Source organism: Mchenga conophoros, linkage group LG22 (genome assembly GCF_057382185.1).
Source record: "Mchenga conophoros isolate Kocher_MC1m ecotype Shallow Benthic linkage group LG22, M_conophoros_male_GT1.1, whole genome shotgun sequence".
Classification (NCBI taxonomy): Eukaryota; Metazoa; Chordata; class Actinopteri; order Cichliformes; family Cichlidae; genus Mchenga; species Mchenga conophoros.
The window spans coordinates 29,917,742-29,930,641 of NC_140546.1; the positions used below are offsets into that span (position 1 = coordinate 29,917,742).

Sequence of the window (12,900 nt, forward strand, 5' to 3'; positions counted from 1 at the left end):
GGTTTCATTATCTTGTTTCATAACCTAATTCGGGCCAAGCTTTAGTTGTCAGACAGATGGCGTCTCGTTGACTCTAGAATACTTTGATATATGCTCATGTTTGTGAGTTCATGGTTGACTCAAGGTTTCCAGATCCCGTGGCTGCAAAACAAGTTAAAATAATTATCCCTCCACCATCATGCTTGACAGCTGGCATGGGCTGTTTTGTTGATATACTGTGTTTAATGCAGCTTTGCAAAACCTAAGCCATTCAGTCCTGTTTTGTTTTTTAGAGAGAAGAGACTTTCTCTGGGCAATATTCTTTTATATAAGCAATATTTTATATATTTGTACTATCATGAGCTTTAACGTCTGACACTAACTGAGCTCTGTGGAGTCTGGAATGCAGCTCTTAGGTTTTTTGCAGTTTCTCTGAGAATTTTATGGTCTGATCTTGGGGTGTATTTGCTGGGTCATCTGCTCCATGAACAATTTTTCCATTGTGTTAATGCTCACCTGAACGCTACAGAGCAGCAAACGGCCAAAACCTTTGCTTTAATAGTTGGCGTGACACTTTCTGATGATCAAATAATCAAATACATTTGATTAGCACTTGATATAGATTGGTATAGTGCATTTTTGATGCACTAATATCTAAGCTGCTGACTACACTGCAATGTTTCACCAGCCATTAGCATATGTAGACAGCAAGAAACACTGTAGCTACGTATATTACAGTGAAGATCTTGCATGCATATTGTAATTGGAAGGCTGCGGCCCTCCCCTCTCCTCTGCAGCTCTTTCCACAAGGTCATGCACTGAGCCTGCATACCTCACAGACTGAATCATAAACATAAAGCTGCCATTCTGGCCACAGATAGAACAATTACATTCATCATACAATTCCCTTACTGTGTCCTCTTTGAAAGCGTGTGCTTGACATTTCAATTGTCTGTGCCCTTCAGAAAAAAAATGAATTACTTGTGAAGGATCGTGCCACACACTCAGCTGAAGGATTTAATGACTGTGATTCATGCGCAGTAAGATTAGGATTTTCAAGTCAGAATGTTAACTGGGAGAACTGGAGTGTTGTTTACGGTGCACCGGCTAAGATGCCCTTTCTTATTAATATCATGAGGAGCAAATCTGTGTGGCGAGTTCTGTGTGCTTTACTGATAGGCAGAACACGAACACACACACACACACACACACACACACACACACACACACACACACACACACACACACACACACACACACACACACACACAGCAGATGCAGAGCAGAGGCTGTAAGCTGATTATTTCCAGCACAGAAGCACTGTGGCTAAAGCTGAAGGGCGTTTCAGCAGGTTTTAATGTGCAGGATGTGTTAACAGTCCAGTACCTGTGAGAAGCACAGTACACCAGAAGAGTGTCAGAACCGAGTGATTTCTGATGGCATGTGAATATGTAGTTAGTTTGATGATGCTAGGTAATTTTGTGTCAGGTAGGTTTAGCTTCTTACAAATTTCTGGACGACTAGTCCAGAAAAAAGACAAAGAAACTGGTCAAAACTGGGAGTAAAAAACCAAGATGTTTATGGCACGGTGGAACAGTGGTCAACACTGCTGCTTACAGCTACCAGATTCTGTCAATGAACATGTGGGTCAGCTTGAGCCTTCCTGTTGACATGTTTTGAACTGCCTGTGTGAGTTTTAAAGGCTCCTTCAGTTAACATGTGCCACCCTCTCATCGATATTGATTCAATCAAAAATATTATCATTTTACTTTCAAATAAGAACACTTTCATTTTGAGATGTTGTCGGCCTGAGTAAAAAAAATACCTTGGGATTGATGATGCTTAATATTTCCTTAAGAATAGGCATCCATCCATTCACTACAGCCTATCCTTTTCAGGGTCGTGGGGGCGGGCGCTGGAGCCTATCCCAGCTGTCATAGGGTCGCCAGTCTGTCGCAGGGCTAACATATAGACATAGACAATATTTACATTTAAAATAAGTAATCAGAAGTGTTATTATAGTAGATTATGATATTACTATTTTTTATCAATTAGCGTTAGATACCAGCAAAATTACAGTTTAATATATTTATATTGTAAGTCTTAAATTATATGTATGTATATATATATATATATAATGTATATTATATCTATAATATATGGTGTGTGAGTGTGTTCTACCGAATGTGTAAGAAAATGCAACTTTTAAAATTTTTTATATACTATATTTAAAGGTCTTTTCTTCTACAGCCTCATGTGACTGCCATGACAAATAGCTTACAGCCAATTTAGTGCCAGTTCTGTATAAACAAACTATAAACAATACAGTGTTACACCGATTATCAGTTTCCATCTTAACTGATCTTCAATCTTATGAAAGAAGGGTTCATAATATTGTTATATTGCATTTTACGGGTGGTTTAGTGTTTTTTCCACCTCAAGTGTGCACAGCACTGCTAGATGTGTCAAAGCTGTTATTTCAGTTAAGCTGCGTTCTTATCAAGGCCTTATCACTGAAAGTCCCTCGACACGTATTGTAACATTTAATCAAGTCTGTAGAACAAACAGGCATTGAAAGGGAAGTATAATATCTGTGAGCGTGTGAGAGTAGCCACTGCAGCAGGTGCAGTTTGTTGATTTAGTGATTCTGGCCACATGAAGGGAGAAATCCAGCGTTTGTGAAGCACGGAGGCTCCCGAGGGAAACGATGAGTCCTTCACAGGTCAAATAGACACAGAGGATAATTTATGTTAATGACAGCACACGGTGTCGAGTTTCTAATCTGCTTATGTGTCTTGAAACAGGAGCTTGAAACCTACACAAAAACAAAATAAAAACAAGAACATCAAAGTCACATTCATGCAACTGTAAGGAGACCGTGCTAACACCGCGCAACAACTCCTACCCCAGAAAGTACATCCCCAGAGGGATTACACTGTCTGTGCCACACATCCACCAAGCCTTTGACAGCACTCGTGCTTCCACACATCCGTCACCCTGGCTGGGGCTGCTTGATGCTGCAAGTAGTGACAGCATTATCGGGAGGAGGCCTGCAGAGAGAGGGAGAGTAAGACCGAGACAGAAAAGAGCACAACCTCAGCAGGGGATTTCAAAGACCTCTCACGGCTCACAGCTGGACAGCAGCTCTGCAGTGCTGCCAGGGAAAAATGCGCTAGTAGCACACAGTAAACAGCCACCGCGTCGCACACCAAAGTGCTGCGACGTGGACGATGATGGCAGTTGAAACAATGGGCTGCCTCTGAGATCGTGTGAGTTTTGGGGGCAAATGTGTGACCTAAGTTTTGCACATAAAATCCAATTTATTAGTTTTTCCTTGTGCTTGAAAACATATGTGAATTTAAAGGTACTACTGGCTCTGCATTCCCACACCAAGAAGTTTAAAGGACTTTAAAGTTTATCAGTTGAACTTGATGTGAGCAACATCGATAGACCTAAATATGAAAAACAGCCCACAGCTGTTCGCTTTGCCTTGCTTTAGTTAAACAAGCCTAGAGACAAGCGGTAACTTTGCTAAGAAAAACTCCAGAGTAGTTTCTGGAGGTTGTTGGCTGGCCCTGGGCGAAATTGACTGCTGCACCAACAGCCTCACTGTGATTGCTTTGGTTGCTAACAGACTGCCACGATTGCCCATAGTTTGCATGGGAAACATGTGCCATTTGTCCATGGATTAATGAAATGGGGAATGTTCACCTTTCAAAGTAAATGTTGTTCCTTACTGCTGAAACCAACAGCTTTTACACTGACACTGAACATTCTCTGTTTCCTGTTTGCATCACAATTTTTCAGGTGTTTCGAGGTAGCTGCAAATAAAAGCTGACAGATCACCCAATGTTGTAGTCAACCCGAGTCAGTCTGCTCTCACCTGTGACTCTGGTTCTATTCTACAATATGTATTCTGATATAACAGAGCGTTGCCAGGTACATGTGGGATTTTGCAATTAAATTGCCATCTTGCAGCAACTACTTTGCTATTTGTGGAAGAACTTCTGAATTGAACTGATCAATACAACTGCAGGAAGGTTTTTTCTCTAGCATCCGCAGCCAGTGTGAATACAGGTTTAGAGGGAACCTACTCATAGATTTTTTTTTTGTTAACAGTGTGCGCTGACCTGCTTTCTGAACCAGCCTAAGTGGTCACATGAAGAACTGCAGTTTTTTATGTTTCCATTTTGCTGCTTGATTTCTTTTTTTTCAGCGTTCTTGGCCCAAAACTCATTTACAGATTTTATCACTTGGTTCTAGAGCTAAACGTAGATGCTTGCCTCTGAGTGCCTGTAAATATGTGCAAATGTCCTCACAAACCTGTTGATGCTGTGCAAAGATAAAGTGATGTTTTGTTTGTTTGTAGTCATGACAGAGAGCTCTGAGAAAGCTCCTGTTATCAGTTAAACATTGGTGTTTAATGCTTGTTTTAGTCTATCGGATCTATGTCTTATCATATGTGGATACTAATTGCACTTGCTGTCACTGTGCTGTGCTTTTGCGTCCCACATTAGGAGAGTGCAGCTTCAGCTCTGCGGGGGTTTACGACGGCACCGTGTTCAGCCGGATATTTCAGATCCTGTACAGAAACGAGGAGATTGCGGTGAATGACTGTATGATCTTCAAAGTCCACCTGCTATTGGACGGAGAACGGGTGAGTCATGCCGGTGACATTTTCTGCACACACACAGACAAATATCCAGTTTGAAAGGGGGGGGGGGGGGGGGGGGGGGTGGATTGATTGCCATTTGCTCGCTTTTTTATTTATTCCATAGCAACTTGTAGCTTTACAGCATATTAAATGGCCCGTAATTAATGGATTTCATCATTCTCTGTTCCCTTCTGCACTTGTTGTTTTTATCATCTGACACAAACAATACTCCTTGTTCAGAACACACACATTCGTTCCACTTAATCACAGCAGATATTTTACACAACAGGGAATAAAAGATAAAAAACTACAGTGCTATATATTTTGCAGTCTGAACACCTGCAAAATATATAGTCTATCTGTCTATAGCAGTATAGATTTAAAGCAGGGGTGTTGGAGCCGTTCTATTTCTTTGGCCAAAGACAGCTCAATTTGCAAAGATGTACTTTCTGGAAACATTGACTTGTAAGGTTTGTCTAACAGAGCTTAAGATGTCTAAAGCATCATTGACTGTAGAATGAAAATAGGGCAGCAACCTCCTTGCGATTAGGAACAATCGATGGGCGCCCAGTGGTTGCATTAAATTGTTTTGCTGTTGGGAACCAATTGTAAGTAATTGTCAGTGCGCAACACCCTCACCTGACGATTGCACAGGCCACCTGGCAGGAGGCAACCTATCTCCAAACAGTTGCAGTCCGACTCAGACTAACTGCGGTCCCGCTCATCCAGATGAAGGCGAAGGTTTGCAAATAAAGCAGACGGATTGCCGATATGTTGCTTTCAATCGGACTCAGTCTTGTCAGTGACACGTAGGTAGGGACTCGACTCAACTTATATAAACTGTTTGCATTCTGATTATAGATTCCTGTTGAAAAGCAAGATTGCCGGGCAGCTATAGCAAATTGAAATTAAAGTGTCGTCATGCAGCAGAGGAATTTCTGAATTTCTACTTCAGATCTATGAACTGTGGCTGAAATGGAAGTAGTTGTGTATGAAGACAGCAACAGATTTGTGATTTTTGCAGACTGATCACAGTTACAGCTGCCATATTCTTAGAAGTTTGCACTGATGTTCTTGGTAAACATTTCATGTGATGGCTATAACAGGGATAAAAATGCATTTAAATAAACAAAGCTTATAAGTTAATGTAGCTCTAATCTTTGAAACTACTGGTCAGTCTGATAGCTCGCCCTTTGGTGCCGTTAGCTAATTTTCTGAGGCTACCAGTGTAGCCCGGATACTTGGATAGACGTTAAAGGAAATCCAGTTCAGAACTTCCTCTTAAATGTTTATGAACCCAGAAAATGTAATAAAGCTTATTGAAAGCTAAGTTGACCTCAGACACAGCAACTGTTTTTGCGATTGCATTGGTCATATTAAATTAACTATTAAATGGCTGCTAATTGGTTAGCTACATGCATGAACTGTTCCAGAAAGAGTTAGTGGTAAGTAACAGATTTTTTTAAATGGGCACTGATTTTATTTTGGAGTAGGTCTGAAGTGGAACTTTTCAACTTTTTGACAGCTGGCTTTCATTTTCAGGCCTAGAACTTGTCTCCAATACTTTCTTTAAGGGTCTGTGGGCACACTATAGTTTTTTTTGTTAACGGAGGCATTAGCGGTTTTTAAATGTGATGAAATGATTGACAGGAGTTTGGTTCCCTGAAAGATAACAAAAGCTATTCAGTGGAAAAGGTTAATTGCCTTTTTCAAAGGAATTCTGTGCTAATCATAATAACCACTCAACCAGTGTGAGGGTCACTGAGCTCGTAGACTCGTTCCGTGAAATTAATGTTATGTAACTGAAAGACTGTGCCTGTGCACCCAGACCGGCCATATTTAGTTCAGCTGATCAGGTGTGTAAACCTACCTGACAGTTATTGATGTTCTGTTTTACTGTGGGCGTGACCCTGAGAATCCACTCTGCCCGTTTTTGCCTGTGGGAGCCACCGGAGCTCAAATTGATCAGCAGTGACAGCGGTGACACGGGCTTGATGCTGGGACGTGGGAGTGTTAAGATGGCCTCATTTGAAGCTAATCATGCATTTGATAGCCGTAGCTCACACGCTGACAGTACTCTAAACCGTCGCTCAGCTGCTCCCTAACATGTGGTGTATACGCCTAGTTTACTGTGGAAGGATTCCTGCTTCTGCCAGAATGTGGATTTTCTGTCTCACATGACAACTAATTTTAGAAATTTTCATTAAACGTAGGTGTTGCTGTGGAGGTGTGGAGACAGAAGAGCTTAAAGGCATATCAGATTTCATCTGTAAGCTCTCCCGAAGGCTCCCCGCTCATTAACCTTCCGGAGGTTATCTGCTGTTCACAGCTACAGATAGCGCAGACGAAAATAGCCTCTCATTTCCCCTGTGCACACCCGATGTATTCTTAATCAATCACACCATCAATATCAGATGGATTTATACGTTTACTGTAAGCGCTACAAAAGTGGAACTACTTCTATTAAAATTTAACAGCGCTGCACACCAATCCTCAGAAGAGTCTGTTGCATCCATTTTCGGCCCCGGCTTTGTAGTTTCCTAATATCGTTTTCTTTTTCTTTTTTCACTTTGTTGTTCAGATTTATGCCTTTATTTTCTACCGCACTTTGAACATGAAAGTAATTGATTTTTTCAGCCCACATGAAAGACATAAATGCCGGAATACAGAGAACATAAACAGTTAATCAAAAAGAACACTAAAGTGGCTAAATCAGAATTGCAAACAAGGTTGGTTACATTAGCTTCTGTGCCAAATAGCAGCAAATCCATCATGTTCTTGTTGGTACCGTGTGATGGCCGTTCCCCTTCATTAATTCCGAATTTCTCCATTCACGTGAGTGACAGTAAATAAATGAGAGTCAGATCCTTCTCCACAGAGCACAAGTGGCTGCCGGATGGTTTGATGAGTGCAAAGATAATGTGAAAGCTGAGGCTACAGCTGTCACATCCACCTCTGGGAGATTTTTGAACATGTTAAATGAACCCTGTCATCTAGAAATGGCATTTATAAAAAAAATATGTTTTTGTGAAATATCAGAATCTACATACGTTGACTTTTACCAGCCTACCTGTGCTGCTTAAATCTGGATATGAACACTAGTCTAGTCTTCTGTGTGAAACACCCAACGGCCTCTTGCACTGATTTGTTGCACTTCCGTTCTGAAGTCTCAGTTTTGCATTCGCCATTGTGTCAGGATGGAAGCTGTTGGGTGTTATCAGCAGTGTTGGTCAAGTTACTTAAAAAAAGTAATTAGTTACTGATTACTTCTCCAAGAAAGTAATCCCATTACTTTACTGATATTTATTTTCAGAAGTAAATAGTTACTTTATTACTTAGTTACATGATACACAACCCAAATACATATTAAAGCAATAGACCTTTCAGCCCAATTCTATTTTTTCTGCATAATCCATCATATAAAATTGAATCAAGTGAAAAACTTGTTTTATTAGTTTTAATCTTTTAGCTTTATGCACATTGCATTAAGCAAAAATGTAATTATATGAAACAGTCTTTGACTTGAACTTTGTTTAATAATTAAACCTATTTTTTTGCATATTCCAGCATATAACATAAAATAATGTTTTAGCGGCACTAAGTCCTGTCGCTCTTATATCTATGGTCACCTGGAGGTTTGCCCCGTGCTGCAGCGGTCATGTCAGTGGGAGGATCTCTGTGAATTTCACACTCCCGTGGCAGCGTGCTAGGTGCTTGCTCAGATTTGAAGTTAAATTTTTTGCTGTAGAAAGAAGTTTTCTTCCCACGCTGAGTGTACAGCAGATGCTAATGTTTTTGTCACTTTTTACGGAATCAAGTAACGTCAGTACGTCCATACTTTAAACGCTGCACAGTCGTACTCTCTCCCGCTCTCCATATTATCCATTATTGATCTACACACGTCTGTTGCTGCCACGGACGTCGCACGCTTTTACGTAATTGTCATGAGACACTCTCACAAACAAAATCATGGTCTACTAACACAGTAACGCAGTGTGCTTACAGGAAAGTGACAGTAATCTAATTAGGTTTTTTTTTCAATAGTAGTGCCTTACTTTACTCATTGCTTGAAAAAAGTAATCGGATTACGGTAACGCGTTACTGCCCATCTCTGGTTATCAGCTATTGCTAACTAGCTTGATTAGCAAGGTGCAGTTACAATTCTATGTGATATCAATGCTACATTTGGTTAGCAAATAAACAGGTGGAAGTAAATAAGTATAATCCAACACCGATTAAAATACACTAATGCAAAGGTACAGAGACCAAAACTCTCACAGACTCATGGGCCACTTGATGCCATGTCCAAAGCGAGTTAACCCACGTTCATTTTTATTTTACACCATAAAAAAGCATGTTTAGAAACCTGGTAAAAAGGGATCTGGCTTCTATGGAAAGTTTCCCCACCATAATAACTGTGTGGACGGACAGATTTGTGTACATCTGGACACTGTAGTTAGGGGCGTGGTCACCTTGGCAGACAGGGACCAGTTGAGGTAGTTGAACTTGACCTGTCTACATGAGTTTTTTTGGTTTGTTCTGTGATACAAAGATTATGATTATGATTATTTTGTGCCCAAGGTCTTTCAATATTTATGCATCAACAATCCTTATCGTTCCCATTTGCAGGTGGAGGAGGCCTTGAGTGAGGTGGATTTTCAGTTGAAGCTGGATCTTCATTTCACTGACAATGAGCAGCAGTAAGTTTCTGAACCACTTTGAAAATATGTGTTTGGTGTGTATTTGAGATGTGAAGTGAGCGACTTTCCCATTTGGCTGCTAGACATCACTTTAAGCACCTGATCACAAATATACGGCATACGATCCATGACTGCAGGGGTTTGTATGTTTGCTTGGGACAAAAGGAAGAAGAAGAAATATTTAGATTGTATCATCATTGTTGATATTGGATTATGAGTGAGCAGCTTTCCCAGTTATTTAAAACTGGTACTTGCTAAAGGCAGTTGCCCTGATATTTCCCACTCACTTAACAAAGAGATGCTCCTTTTAATGTGAAGTTTTAGGCGCTACAGGGTCACACTTTTACTGTCAGCAATAAAACCACTTCTTTAGTTAATCTGCACTCTTTGGCACAGATACAAAGATTATCAGATTTTAATTTTTTATGTATTATTTAATTCTCATTTTCAGTGCTGAAAAAAGCAGGCATTGAAATTCTGCTTAGTTTTAACAGTCTACTCATAACATAAATAACAGTTATGATTCGTCATATTAAAAACTTTAACTGTAAATATTTTCATTAGTGTTTCCTGATTAATTTAATATACCAACGGAGAACAGTGTAGCATTATCTAATTAAAACATCTGAGTACTTCCATCAATGATGTTGTTTAGTTATTCTGTCCTTTGCTACATGAGCCATTCTAATGGAACAGCTGCAAACATTATGGACGATGGCAAAAAAGGACGATTTTCACTTAAAGAGTTGGGTTTTGTTTTTACTCCCTCAGGTTGGCTGATATAGCGACTGTCCCCTTGATCAGTAGTCGGACCCTCAGCCTCCATTTCCACCCGCGAAGAGGCCTCCACCACCACGTCCCTGTCATGTTCGACTATTTCCACCTGTCAGTCATTTCTGTCTCCATCCACACTTCACTGGTTGCCTTACATCAGCCCCTGCTCAGGTAAAGTCTGGAAAGCTTGCAACTGTTTTGCATCCTGCAGACCCCGAATCTTCACATTACACAAATTTGTATCTGATTTGGTATGATCTCAGGAACCCAGCTATTCTTTTCACTGCACAATCTGCTAATCCGTTATCCAAACCTTGCTTGGATTCATTTTTGTTTCTTTATAAATAAGCCATTCATTTTGTAATCTATGGCTTTGAATGCTGTTTGGAGATGTGTTCAAGAAAAAAGGTCAACCATCTGCAATGAGCAGGTTTTAATTTTTTAAGTGAAAAATTTAACTGAAATGAAACCCATACAATCAAGCAGGCGAGAACGTGAGCTTGAACTGCTGGCACATCTTATAATATGATATATAATGTATCTCTTGGCGAGCTGAATGAATAATTTTCCAAACACTCATCTGATGAATTCAGCCGTCAGTGTCATAGTCGATGTTCCAACATGCATTACATAGATTACTGCAGCACTTGACTGATTGCAGCAGAACTGCTCTTATTTCTCAGTTCATGTCTTCCTTCAGAGTCACAAACACTAAATACAACACAAACATTATTCATGCTTTGCCCCTGCTGTGTCATCCCTGCCCTCTCTCCAGCTTTGCCCGTACAGGAAAGGGCTCCTGGCTTGGGAAGGGCTCGCCAGAGAGCACGAACGACCCGTCCGCCATGTCTGTAGAGAACCTCGTGTTCGGCGCTGGCTACTGCAAACCTGTCATCTCTGAGGTGTGTTAACCTTTAGCGGTTCAGCTGCTTTCAAATAGAAAGTCACACAAAGTCAAAGCCTATTTTGTCTCACAAAGCTGAAAACAAATGTCTCCCTTTGAGCTGGTTGTTCTCTTCTTTTTGTGAGCAAGCAGCTAAATGCCAAGCGATGACGTAAACAGAAAGGTTTAGGACAGAGGCCGACAGATTTAGCCGGGATTTGCTTGGGCATGTCATCCAGAAGCAACGGGATTTTGAGCTGGGAAGGGAGTCGTCCTGATTTGGATTACAGATTCCAGACCTTGTCTGTCCTTCGGAATCAGTCATTTGTTGGCACTATGCAGAATCCTGTATGTTTTAAGACCAGAGGCCAACGTGGTGATTATCACTGTGCAGCGCTGTGGTGTTTCATACTATTTGTTGAAGCCGCTTGCCCAGGCTTGTAGGCTTCCAGGCTTAGCATCTGGAATTGATAGGAACTCCCACTGGAAATGATGGTGCTGTCTCTCATGCTTCTGGCTTATTTATAGCGCACTTAATTCACAATGAAATAAATAATAATCTATCATAATTACTAATCATTATCATATATGGCCTATAGCAAATTTATTTTATTGCCTTTTATTCACCTAGGCGTATATTAGTAAAAAGCTGTATTCAATAGTAGCAGGTGATAAAAGACACACATGACTCATGTTCGTTATTGTGACTCAACAACTTCTTTCTTTAGTTTTGTAATTAGCCTTGATTCTGTGAGTGTGTAGCTAGCTGTCAGTCAATAGGAGAGAATGCAGCACTTTGGTTAACAAGCCCTACAGCTCACAGATAAAAGTGAGAAATCTGCAGGCGTACGGAGACACAACCAGTATGCAGCAGGCGTGTCAAACGTATGGGAAGCGGGCCCGAAAAGGCCTCATCAGAGGGTCCAGTGTGAAAAGATATCATTAAAAATCAGAGTGGTGATTCCAGCAATTTCTTTTTTCCAAAAGACTCATAAAAAGGTTTTGTGCATTTGTCGATCCACTGTGTGGGTGCATTTGAGACACAGTGCCACTTATTTACCATCATTTCTCCTGTAAATGGAAGATTCATGTATAAAGTTACATGCACTTCTTAAAACTAGAAGAAAATGTTTTATATTTCAATATGTTACAATGCAGTGAATGCTGTGAAAGCACGGGTGAATGATAGTTTTAATCTCACATAGATTCCTGTCTAGACTAGTTTGCATAGTTTACAGATAAGGAGCCACACAGTATCTCTTTGCACTATCAAGCAACTAGCCTGTCCTTGTGACTCTTTGGACTCGGAGCAAACAGTACTGAGCAGACAAAAGGAAACAAAAAGTGTCACCTTTTTCAAGTCTTCCAAGAATTGCAGAACCCAATGCAGCGGTGTACTCCCAACACAACTCGAATCTATGATAGTTTCACTGCTGCTGTTTTCAGGTATCACCGCATATCCAAAAGTTATATTTTTGGGCTGTTGCTCCTTACCGAGTTTAGCTTTCTTGTGTATATTTGGTAATTACACCAACATAAGGTACAAAGAGTTTTTCCTCAGGTTTTATAACATGCATCTCTCAGGTCTCCGTGAACGTCACGGTCTGCACAGTAAATCCTAATGAGCTCCCAGGCCCCCACGCCACCTTGCCTCTCCTCCTCCCGGTTTTTACTCCCACCCCTGGCTGGGCGCTTTAATAAGCTCAGTGTTTAGCCAAGCGGGGGGGTTCCGTTTGATCACAGTAATGAGTTGTGCTTGCAAGCGCCACGTACCACATAGCTGCAGGTGAAAGCTGCGCACAACGCTGCAGACTCTTTCACCTTTATTTATTTACAGCTTTTTACCCGCGGCTACGCTTAGTTTCCAGCACTTTCCCCCTTAACATGTGTCATTTTGTCTAAATCTTGTG

At 40.8% G+C, this 12,900-nt stretch overlaps 1 protein-coding gene across 2 annotated transcripts in view; it reads left to right on the top strand.

The window, feature by feature from the left end:
- Positions 1–12,900, top strand: part of fam135b (family with sequence similarity 135 member B) — a 54,416-nt gene that overhangs the window by 14,514 nt on the left and 27,002 nt on the right. Inside the window, exons 4-7 of one of the 2 annotated variants that reach the window (XM_085261851.1) lie at positions 4,500–4,636; positions 9,263–9,333; positions 10,105–10,278; positions 10,883–11,009. In XM_085261851.1, the coding sequence (XP_085117977.1) occupies positions 4,500–4,636; positions 9,263–9,333; positions 10,105–10,278; positions 10,883–11,009 (509 nt within the window). Of the gene's footprint in view, positions 1–4,496; positions 4,637–9,262; positions 9,334–10,104; positions 10,279–10,882; positions 11,010–12,900 lie in introns of both variants that reach the window. The other variant, XM_085261850.1, reaches the window with a different exon arrangement.